The sequence below is a fragment of the Crocodylus siamensis genome, chromosome 1 (genome assembly GCF_052110815.1).
Source record: "Crocodylus siamensis isolate JL-2025a chromosome 1, ASM5211081v1, whole genome shotgun sequence".
Classification (NCBI taxonomy): Eukaryota; Metazoa; Chordata; order Crocodylia; family Crocodylidae; genus Crocodylus; species Crocodylus siamensis.
The window spans coordinates 421,376,623-421,387,493 of record NC_143395.1 but is presented as its reverse complement, the minus strand read 5'-3'; the positions used below and the strand labels follow the sequence as shown (position 1 = coordinate 421,387,493).

Here is a 10,871-nt window from a genome sequence, read left to right as displayed (position 1 = left end):
AGACCCTCCTTAGGCCCCTTCTCATGCTGATTACAGAGGCTATAATTCAACTGTATGGCTTTGGGATGGGGGGAAGTGAACTTTTGGCGAACTGTTGTGGTTAATTAACTGTTACATATTTACTTCTCCACCCCGCATACTTAAGTAGCTAATTATACTATACATGTGATGTATGTAATGATGTAACCACATGTATGTTTGTATGAAACTGAAGTAGCTGTAAGAATTCCTGTGTCTGCACACGTGCCCAGGAGGGAGAAGATAAATTCCGCTTGCAAACACCATTGCTTTGTCAGAGTTAACCTGAGTACCTGGCTCTGCTCTGACCTTGTTTGCAAACAAATACATTCTTTTGTGCCGACTGACGTCTTTGTGTCTGCAATCTTTGCGGGCCGCCAGAGAAATGAACTGCATTTGTGCATCAAGGAGAAGTCTCCAAGGTCTCTGGACAGAGATCACTGCATTTTGGATTGAGCAACCTTGGTCCGTGTGGCAGAAAGCCACCTTGTTTCTCCCCAAAATCTCTGCCCTGTGACTCTGTGATTAGATGGGCCAGCACGGAGGAGTCACACCTCAGCCGGTCTCTTTAGGTAACCTGAGCTGGCTGCAGTCCTGAGGGGGGGGAACCTGCTCCCTCTGCCCAGGGGACTGGCATCAGCCACCCAGGTGAGGGGCATCTACCTGGGGAGCTGGAATCTGCCCGGTAACAGGTGATGCATTTCAAATTGGTTGGCTGACAGCCACCTGGGGCTGACCTCCACTGGCCCAGGTGACTGAGGTCACGGGGGCTGTATAGGTTGGGGGCGGGGAGGAGGCTCGCTCTTCTCTCTTCAGCCATGAGGGGAAGCAGCAGCAAAGCAGGGGAGACAGAGGAGCCTTGCCATCGGGACCCAGCTCTCTCTCTCACCCCCAGACCCCAGAGGGGAAACTGGGGAGCTCTGGAAGATGCTTGTGAGGAAGCTACTCAATCGCATTAGATATCTAGCTGGCAGTAACACAGATGCGGGATCAAAAGGCTACCTCAGCCCCACTGTTTGCTCTCTAGGATTTCTAAGATATTGCTCAATCCTGTACCCTAGTTTCCCCTACCCCTCATAATCAATAAAGTTCTCCTTTTTGACCGGTGTGGGAGACTTATTGAGGGGTGGGTCTCAAACCGAACTCCTCAGCCTTCGCTCACTACCGACCCGGAGATGACCCCGAAGTATTCCTCAGCATCTTTGAGAAGCAAGCCCGACGGTTGAAGGTGCCTGAGGAGGAGTACATGCTGCACGTAGCAGCTCTGGTAGATGGCGACCTGGCGGCGGTCCTGAACAGCCTGCCCTCAGGTACAGCTGAGGACTATGATACATTTAAACAGGCCGTGGCTGCAAGGTTCAAGTTCGGGCCGGACTATTTCCGGAAAAAATTCCGGACTCTCCGCCCACAACCGGAGAAGTCAATGGCTGATTATGTGGCCTTGATGTGGGATGCTTTCCTTAAATGGGTAGGGGGAGCCAAGGCTGACACTGCCGAGAAAACGTACCAGCTCATGGCATTGGACCAATTCTATCATTGCTGTCCAAGGGAGGTTAAAACCCTGGTCAAGGACAGGGGCCCCAAAGCAGTCCAAGAGGCCGCTGAAATTGCTGATCAGCTGTTGCTTAACCGGGAAGGGTCAAACAAAAAACCTCCCCACTCTGGGAAGGAACATAAAGGGGTCCAGAGAGGGGGGAGGGGAGGGCCCTGTCCAAAAGGGGAAAAGGGGCCATCCCAGACCGAGCGGAAGGAGACCCCTGACTGGACCAAACACCCCAATTCGGAGAAGAGGGGGTGCTATAACTGCGGGGAGCCGGGCCACATCAAGCCCAACTGCCCAAAGTTAAGCACCAAACCCAAGCCCGTCAGACATGCAACAGCTGTACGCAGTGAGGGGAAGGCCCGAGCCCCTCTGAGGGGCGTGCCTGTTGCTGCAGGATCACAAACCCGGAGGAGGTGATGGTCCCCCACCAGACCTAGGTAACGGTCAATGGGAGAACCCTTATTGGGGAACTGGACACGGGGTCCAGCGTGACATTAATCGATGCCAACCTAGTTTCACTTGCGAATATAGTCCCTGGGAAGACCCTTACCATTCAAGGGGTGGGGTCTCCACCATTCGAGATACCGGTAACCCGGTCACCCATCGAGTGGAGAGGCTGCGCGATGCATGTAGAAATGGGTGTGCTGGAAGGGGCTCCAGCTCCCATCCTGGTGGGATGGGATATACTCAATCGAGAACTCCTGCACAGAGAGATGGACCAGGCCCTAGAGCTAGAGCCCTACCACATTAATGCGGTGACTTGTTTGCAGAGCAAAAAGGCTAGACGGGGAGAGTTAGAAACTCTCCAAGAAACAGCCACACCATCGGCTGCGCCGGGAGAGTCCCCAGTTGAAAGTAAACGCACACCAGGTCCTGAGGAATCTAGCAAGCCCGAGGGTGGGCTAAGTGACAGTCCCAGGGAAGTGTCTGTTCTGTCAGTGGCAGAGGAAGGAGAGACTCTGAGGGTGGAGTCCAAGGAAGTCCCTGAGGGGGAAGGTGCACTCCCTGCAGGAGCCGCCGAACTCTCTGCGGACAGCTTAGCCGGGCAAGGGGAGTTCAAGCAGGAGGATCTGGGGGACCCCAGCCTGGAGGACCTCCGGCAGATGGCTCAGGAGAAAGAGAGCGAGTTTACCCCGGAGAAGAGGGAACAGGTGGTCTGCGATAAGGGACTTCCCTACCGGTTGTGGGTGCCCAGGAACTGCACCCAGACCTGGGAACCCCATTGCCAGATCATTGTACCTCACAAATACAGACAACGATTGCTCTCCATGACTCATGATTTACAGCGTGCTGGTCACTTGGGCAGGGAACGGACACACCAGCGGCTGCAGGCAAACTTTTATTGGGCCCGAATTGCCCAGGATGTGACGGAGTATTGCAGATATTGCGAGACATGCCAGCAGAAGGGCAAAAGTGGGGACAAGAGAAAGGCTCCCCTACAGCCCCTCCCTGCTCCCGTGTGGGACAAGATCGAGGCCACTAAGGACTGGCCGCCTCCACAAACCAAGAAGCAAGTCAGAGCCTTCCTGGGCCTGGCCGGACATTACAGACGGTTTGTCCCGGGATTCGGAGTGACGGCAGCTCCCCTACACGAGCTGGCCAAGAAGGGCAGCCATGATACCGTGGTCTGGAGGCCGGGGTCCCAAGAAGCATTCGACACCCTAAAGGCCGCCCTGGTCAAACACCCGATCCTGAAGGCACCGCTCTTGGATGAACCCTTCTACGTCGCCACTGACGCCTCCGACGCGGGACTAGGAGCTGCACTCCTACAAGAGCACCAAGGGACGCGACGCCCCGTGGTGTACCTCAGCCGGAAGTTAGTCCCTCGGGAGCGAAACCTGTCATTTATCGAGAAGGAGTGTCTGGCCATCGTCTGGGCACTGAACACGCTGAGGCCCTATCTACGGGGGCAGCCGTTCACCGTCCTACTGGGCCGTGCCCCACGGCAGTGGCTGCAGACGATGCAAGACTCCACTGCCAAGCCGCAGCAATGGGCCCGGCAGCTTCAGGAGTTCGACTTCACCGTTGAGCACATCCAGGGAAGCCAGGACGTGGTCGCAGACGCCCTGTCACAAAAGGCCTCGGGGTCGTGTGTCGGGTGGACTCAGACCTGCTCGAGAGCGCTCGGGCGGGGAAGTTCCTGAATGTGCTGTTATGTTTTATGTGTTTTATTGTTAGGATCAGTATTATGTGGGGTGTAATTTCTCTGTAGGGTCAAACAGGTGACCCCTCCAAACTAGCACGCTTGTCTCCATATCCCTGTGAAGCTACGGATCCAAGTTTTTAAAGGAGGGGGGAAGTGTGGCAGAAAGCCACCTTGTTTCTCCCCAAAATCTCAGGTTGGGGGGGGAGGAGGCTCGCTCTTCTCTCTTCGGCCATGAGGGGAAGCAGCAGCAAAGCAGGGGAGACAGAGGGGCCTTGCCATCGGGACCTAGTTCTCTCTCTCACCCCAGACTCCAGAGGGGAAACTGGAGAGCTCTGGAAGATGCTTGTGAGGAAGCTACTCAATCGCATTAGATATCTAGCTGGCAGTAACACAGATGCGTGACCAAAAGGCTACCTCAGCCACACTGTTTGCTCTTTAGGATTTCTAAGTTATTGCTCAACCCTGTACCCTAGTTTACCCTACCCCCTGTAATCAATAAAGCTCTCCTTTCTGACTGGTGTGGGAGACTTATTGAGGGGTGGGTCTAAATTATGCCAGAGAGACCCCTTAGGTCTGCGGACTAAGGGAGACTTTGCTTTTTGCCCCCTTGACTTGGGAAAGTGCCCCAAGTGCCTGTACCGGGTCGAGTACCCGTCAGACTATTAGGCCTGTGTTTCCCCGAGGACACAGGGCCGAGACAGTCCCTTCTCGGGGTGGTGGCGGCACGTTACCCCCAGGCTAGCGAGTGTGCTCTGGGAGAGGGGTCGGCCGAGCATAAGGCGCCCCCAGGGAGGCATTCAGAGCCGGGAAGGTGGTCGGGCGCGGGGAGGTGGGTGGCTCAACGCAGGAGCGCCCCCTACTGGCCCACCACAGTCCAAAGGGTTTTCCATCATGTGCACGACAACTGGGGTCCCAAAAGTACAGATGTGCCAGAGTCTGTTGGAGCTGCCTGCATCTAGGGAGAGATGCCCCCCTGGAAAGGATACCCTCGCCATCTGGCCCAACCCAGAGGAGCTGACTCCCTGCCTGTTCCTATTCCATCCCAGCCTGGTGGCTCTCAGGACAGGGCTACAGCAAGGAAAGGGTGGTAGTGGCAGCAATATTCCCCTGCCAAAAGGACTTCCATGCAGTGGAGAACTGTGCCAGTCCTGCGCAGCCCCGTCATCAGTGGGTAGTCCTACCTGGGGACCTGGGTCAGAAGGTGCCCTGTGAGCATGCAAAGCTGACATCAGACATCTTATCTTTGGGGCATGTTTGGCAGGAAAGGGTGAAAGAGATGAAATGACTGAATAGATACAGGACAGCACAGTCCCCTTGGCCCTTGGCGATCACATCACTGCATAATGAGGCGACTCATCTGGTTCTCTCAGCATTGCAATCTTTTAATGAGGTCATCCAGAGCTACATGCATGATTACAGCACGCATGGTGCACTCAGCACCCGGACAGACAGAGCTTGGGCCCTCTAAGGTAAGATGCATTGAGAACAAAAGGGCTTTTCCTGTGGTTCCCTTCATAGCAACATGTCATCAAAGCTGGCGCAAGCAAGTATCAGCCCCATGCTTTCACCTTTCTCCTGTCCCCTCGGACAGCCGACTAGCCCCATGCCTGGTGGACGCTCTGTGTGAGGGATGAGAAGTGAAGGACAACTAAACACTTAGGCTCCAGCGAACAGCCTGTGAGCAGCAGCATGGCCACAAGCAAGAAGGCATGGGCCCCCCCAGATCCAGAGAGCCCCCCCATGTGTGCACTGCCATCCAGCTGGCTCTGGCCCCTCTCGCAATGGAGCTGGGGTGCTGCAGCCGGCCCCAATCCCGGGGCATGCACTCGTGCCCTTGCTGACTATTGCAGTGAGGTGGGCCTGTTTGCACATGGCCATCGAGCCTCCCTGCTCGTGGGCTTGATGCAAAAAGTGGTTCGTTTCTCTGGAGGCCACCAAAATCACAGACACACACTCATTAGATGGCACAAAAGGTGTATTTGCAAATAGGGTCAGAGCAGAGTCAAGAACTCAGATTACTCCGAACCCACCAAGGAATTTTGCAGGCAATATTTATCTTCTTCCTCCTGGGCACGTGTGCAGAAACAGGAACTCTTACAGCTCACTTCTGTTTCATACAAGCATACATGTGGTTACATCACTACATACATCGCATGTATAGTATAATTAACTACTTAAGTATGCAGGGTGGAGAGGTAAATATGCATCAGCTAATTAAGCATGCTCAGAGACTATAGTGGGTCGCCAAGAGTTCAAACCCCCCCCCCCCCCCCCCCTTCCAAGGACACAGTCAGTTGAATTCCAGCTTCTGTAATCTGCATGAGAAAGGCTAGGGAGAAGCTGGGGGAGAGTCTGCGATTTAGCATAAGAAAGGCTGTGGCAAGGCTGGGAAAGAAAAAAAAGTCCTTGGCAGTATCTCTTTCTTATCAGGTGCAAAATGCAAGCTGTGCATTTCTAACAATACTCCATTTCTAACAGGCTCCTCAGTTTTGGGGGGACTGGTCCTGTGCACTGAGCCCAGGTGCAATCCTGCAGCTGCTCTTCACTTCCCTGCCCACAGCTGCTGGGGAAGAGAGCGGTGCACCCTGGCAGGCGAAAGTGAAAGCACAGCACAGAAATGAAAGTACAAGCCAGGCTCACAGAGCTGTTATGTTCTGACCGATCACTGCCAGCGTGTGCACCGGCCTGCTCGGCACGTGCGTCTCTCCAGCCTGCCTTTGCCTTGGAAACCCCAAAGGTGAGTGCGGACGCTGCCGTCAGAGCAGAGAGGCAGGAGCAGGGTCCAAACACTTGCTGCACTTCTCCTGGATCAGTGCAGAAGACTGCACCCGGGTGAGGCCATGCAAGGGCTCCCTCTTGTCCTGGCAGCTGCTTGTTGCTCTGTCTCTGCTGCTCGCCCACCTGGGAGGCTCAGAGAGCTGGGGCAGCAGCCCCCATCAAGCCCCCCTGGGCTTTCATGTTCTCAAAGGTCTCAGTCCTCAGGAACAGCGAAGGCTCGGAAAAGTCACACTGGGTGCTGTGTCTGGGGGTCATTTCCTTGTGTTTCTGTGAGGGTCTCTGGCAAGCAGGTGAAGCCAAGAAGGGGGAATAGCCAGCGCAGGGGGAGTGGGGTGTGTATGACTCTGAATGCACAGACCAGAGAGCAAGGCTGCCCGGAGCCGGGCAAATCCCCTGCCACATGCACGGCTGTGCTCCTGGAGCTTGGGCTTGGCAGAGTCCAGAACAGCCCGGGCCACATATTTCTATGCAGATTCAGTGCTGACCCTCTCAGCCACTCATAGAAAGCATAAGTCTGGCTCCAGCTGCTTCCCCTATGACCCTGGTGTCCTGTAGCCTTTGCTGCTTCCAAATCTGGAGTGCTTTCTGGTGCGTGCTGTAAGCATTCAGCATGGTTTGGCCAGTTGATTTGTGCTTCGGGAACATGTTACTGGTCTGCTAACATGGAGGGGCTTGATGGGGGCTGCTGTCCTAGACCTCTGAGCCTCCCGGGCTGGCTGCGTGCACCAGACATGACTGCCTTGAACGGGCCCAGCGGCCCCAGAAACAGAACCTCTCAGGGCTGGACCGTTGGCTGGCATGGAAAAGGCTGGCTCCTCGGGCCCCGGCTCACAGCCTGGATTTCCAAGCCTTCGTGTCCCAGCCAGGAGGGTGGAAGATAGACCTTGTGCTCAGTGCAGCGTCCAGGAGACAGCACCTGTGAAATCAGGGTTACATCAGGGGGGTGCGTGTATACAGGTCTCCAGCAAACACAAGAGAGGAGCTTATGGGAGAAGATGTTTGAAAACAGAAATAACTGAGAAGCCGCAGACTATGTGAAAGCTGAACACCACCTTCACAGCATTTCTTCCTGGTTTTTCAGCCAGCCCAGCCCTGGGGCAATGGAGGGAGTCCGGGTGGGATGGCACTCCCAGAAAACAGGGGGTCCCTCCCAACACAGGGAAAGCCCCCTCCGGCGCGGAGGAGCAGGGGCTCTGCAGCAGCCGCGACCTTTGCTGTTGTGAGGCAGTGGCAGAGCCGTCACAATGGGGACGCGACATCACTGCCGGCCTTCCCTTCTCCTGCAGGTGCCCCGGGTGATGGAGATGAGACCCCTGGCCCTCGCCCTGACTTATCTGTGGGTGCAGACCTGGCTGAGCCCCCCGCAGGTACCAGACTCCCTCCAGCCAGGAAGACTCCTGTTCCTGGAAGTCTCAGCTGCATGATGAGAGCGGGCAGGGCTCCTCGGTGACCACTTCTCCTTTGCTCCACACCCCAAAATAAGGCACAAAAGCCATTCCTGGCCCTGGCAAGCTCCCAGCCCCAGCCCTCCCCTTCCATGCCCTGTAAATCACAAACCATCCTGCACCAGCGGGGAGTTCCCCGGGGCACGGAGGTGGAGACTGTGCTGCAGTGACACCTCATCCCAATGCAACCCCATGGCCAGGGGCAGGATCGGGGAGAGGAGGGGCGGGAAATCATCCCCTGCCCACACCAGGCCGCCCCTTCAGCCCCCTCCATGGGCCCAAGCCCCCAGAGCGGTAGAGAGGAGACAGGGTCAGGTGCCACGATGGGGGTAAGTGGGACCGGGCCTTCCCGTGGGGTGCTGCATCCCTTGCTCTCCTGGGACTCTGTCTCCAGACCAGCCCCGCAGCGAGCTGCCCCAGAGCTGCCTGGTTTGCTGTGCCGGCGCTGTGGGCCTGTGGTGACCGGGCTCCATCCTGCCCATGGTGATGCAGCTCAGGGGACCCAGCGCCCTGCCCCGTCCCTGCATCATGGGCACCACTCCTGGGATCATCCACATCACAGGGCTCCCTTGGTCCTTGAGGACCTGGCTGGCATCCCTGTTTCTCCCTTCCAGGTGCAATGCCACGACTCCAGGCCTCTGGGGATGGCACCCGACTCTTTTGATGACCAGTACATCGGATGCACGGATAAAATGGGCGAGGCTGTGGCTCCATGGCTGCTGGAAGAGGAGCGAGCCAGACACCCGCTGCTCGACGGGATGTGGACAAACCTGTCCGCTGTCTGGGCCGAGAAGAAGAAAGGACTGAGTCTGCCCGCGGGCTTTCAGGATGCGCATGGCATCGCCATTCTGGTCTACACCGACTCCTCCAGCGATCTGTACAAGAAGCTCCATTTAACTCGGCAGCTTTATACAGAGTTCAACGAGGCGGTGGGAGAGGCTGGCAAATCCCGAGACACCTACCTGCGCACCTTCCCCTTCAAGGCCCTGCACTATTACCTGAGCAGAGCCTTGCAGCTGCTGCGGGAGGACTGCGGGCGCATGTACCGCAACCAGCTCTACCGGGGGGTCCGCTCCATCCGCTTCAACCCACCTGCGGCAGGCCCGGTCCGGTTCGGACAGTTCACCTCCTCGTCCCTGGACGCCGCGGTCTCGCAGGGCTACGGCAACACCACGGTCTTCATGCTGCGCTCCTGCTTCGGGGCCCACATCGAGAAGCTCTCCTTCTTGGGCTTTGAGAAGGAGGTGCTGATCCCCCCCGGCGAGGTGTTCGCCGTGTCCAACGTCACCCGGCAGGGAGACAGGAGTGTCATTGTGCTGCGCAGCACCAACCGCACCTGCAGCCACTTCAACTGTGCCTACCTGGGCGGTGAGTGCCTGGCGGGCTGGGACCCGCACCCGGGCTGCCTCGGGGGGGCGGGAGCAGGGGACACCCGGGATTTAAGATACAATCTGATCCAGAGTCAATCTGGGATTTAAGACACGATCTGATCTGGTGTCAATCCATACGCAGGGGGTGTCAGGCAGCCAGACCGCCAGGCCTCGCAACCCATATTACTCATGAGCAGAGCCCCAGGAGCATCCGTCCCGACGGCCTGATGTGACTGCGGCTGTGCTGGGGGCGGGGGAGCTGGGAAGGGGACCCTTTGCAAACTGGAGCCAGGCTTGCCGAGCTCATGGCGCTGCCTGGTGAGGCTCTCCATCTTCCCAGCAGGCTCCTGGGGGGGAGCCTGAAGGATCTGATCTCCCTGCCACCGTCCATCCCTCAGTCCAAGGATGCTCGCTACCACAGCTCATGGATGGGGCTGGCGGGGACTGAAGTGTCCAATCCTTGAGCCACAGACCTGTCCACAGACATTGCACGGGGGCGAGCAGGCTGCAGGCTGGGATTCCTCTCCTTTTCCTTCCTCCGCTCTCTCTGCCCTGCTTCGAGGGCAAGGCGCTTTGCCCTGAAAAGGGCTGACACTTGGTTGAGGCTGCGGCACCATCAGAGTCAGCCGGCAGCTCTTGAAGTCAGCAACCCTTTCCTTGAGGTCTGCCTTCAGCCTGTCCTTGTAGCATTTCCTCTGGCCGCCATGAGTTCTCCAGCCATGGCTAAGCTGGAAATAGAGCGCTGGCTGTGGGGGTCCAGAGTCAGGCATCCGCACGCAATGCCCAGCCTTGCAAAGGTGTGAATCTCTCTGTGGCCGACAGCTGTTTAATCCCATCCGTTTGCTTTGCAGGGGACAAAAAAGCCACGTGTGCCGATGGCCCGGGTAAGAACTTTCCTTCCGCTTGACTTGCCCAAAGGGTGTGAGCAGCCCCTCGGCAGCCGGCAGATTTTACGTTGCAGGGACCACAATGCCTGGCCTGTCCCCTCCCGGCTCCAGCAGCCCCCCCGGCCCCCCCTGCATCACACTCAGCGCTTCATCGTGCAAGCGGCACAGTCGGGCTCAACCTCCCAACCTTGCAGTTGGTCCAATAAAAGATCCACCCACAAAAATCCTTGCCCTGCCCCTCATGTACTTCCCAAACCATCATGGCTACACCACCACTCCAACACAACCTTAACCTTTGACTTTTTTTCAGTCTGCCCAGTAGGATTTGGGCTCTTGGTCTCAGACACTTGAGGAGAACAGAGCAGGGGCTCCCTTTCCAGCGGGGTAGCAGTAGGGTAGCTTGGCTGATCTTTTTTCCCCCCCAAACCCAACTGCAACCCTGGGTTGTACAGACCACCACTGCCTCCACCAAAGAAGCTGTTAAGGGAACTGATGAGACGCCTCTTACCCTCACCTTTTCTTTTACAGGCCTGAAGGAGCATGCACAGTGCAAATCCCAGTGGGCACAACCCTGACAAGCACCAAGCTGTGGAAGAGAGGAAGCGCTCCCGTGAATGTGAACCTATTGCACTGAAAATCTGCCTGGCTTATGGAGGAGGACGGGGCTCTTTGTACAGGGCCAAA

General features: G+C 56.9%; 1 protein-coding gene across 1 annotated transcript; it reads left to right on the top strand.

Annotated features, from left to right (window-relative positions):
• The first annotated feature begins 8,557 nt into the window (after positions 1–8,557).
• On the top strand, positions 8,558–10,871 carry LOC149875580 (ecto-ADP-ribosyltransferase 5-like). The gene is made up of 3 exons (XM_090031795.1): positions 8,558–9,298; positions 10,152–10,184; positions 10,716–10,871. The coding sequence occupies exons 1-3, from the start codon at positions 8,575–8,577 to the stop codon at positions 10,760–10,762; spliced, it is 804 nt and encodes a 267-aa protein (XP_089887921.1). The 5' UTR covers positions 8,558–8,574; the 3' UTR covers positions 10,763–10,871.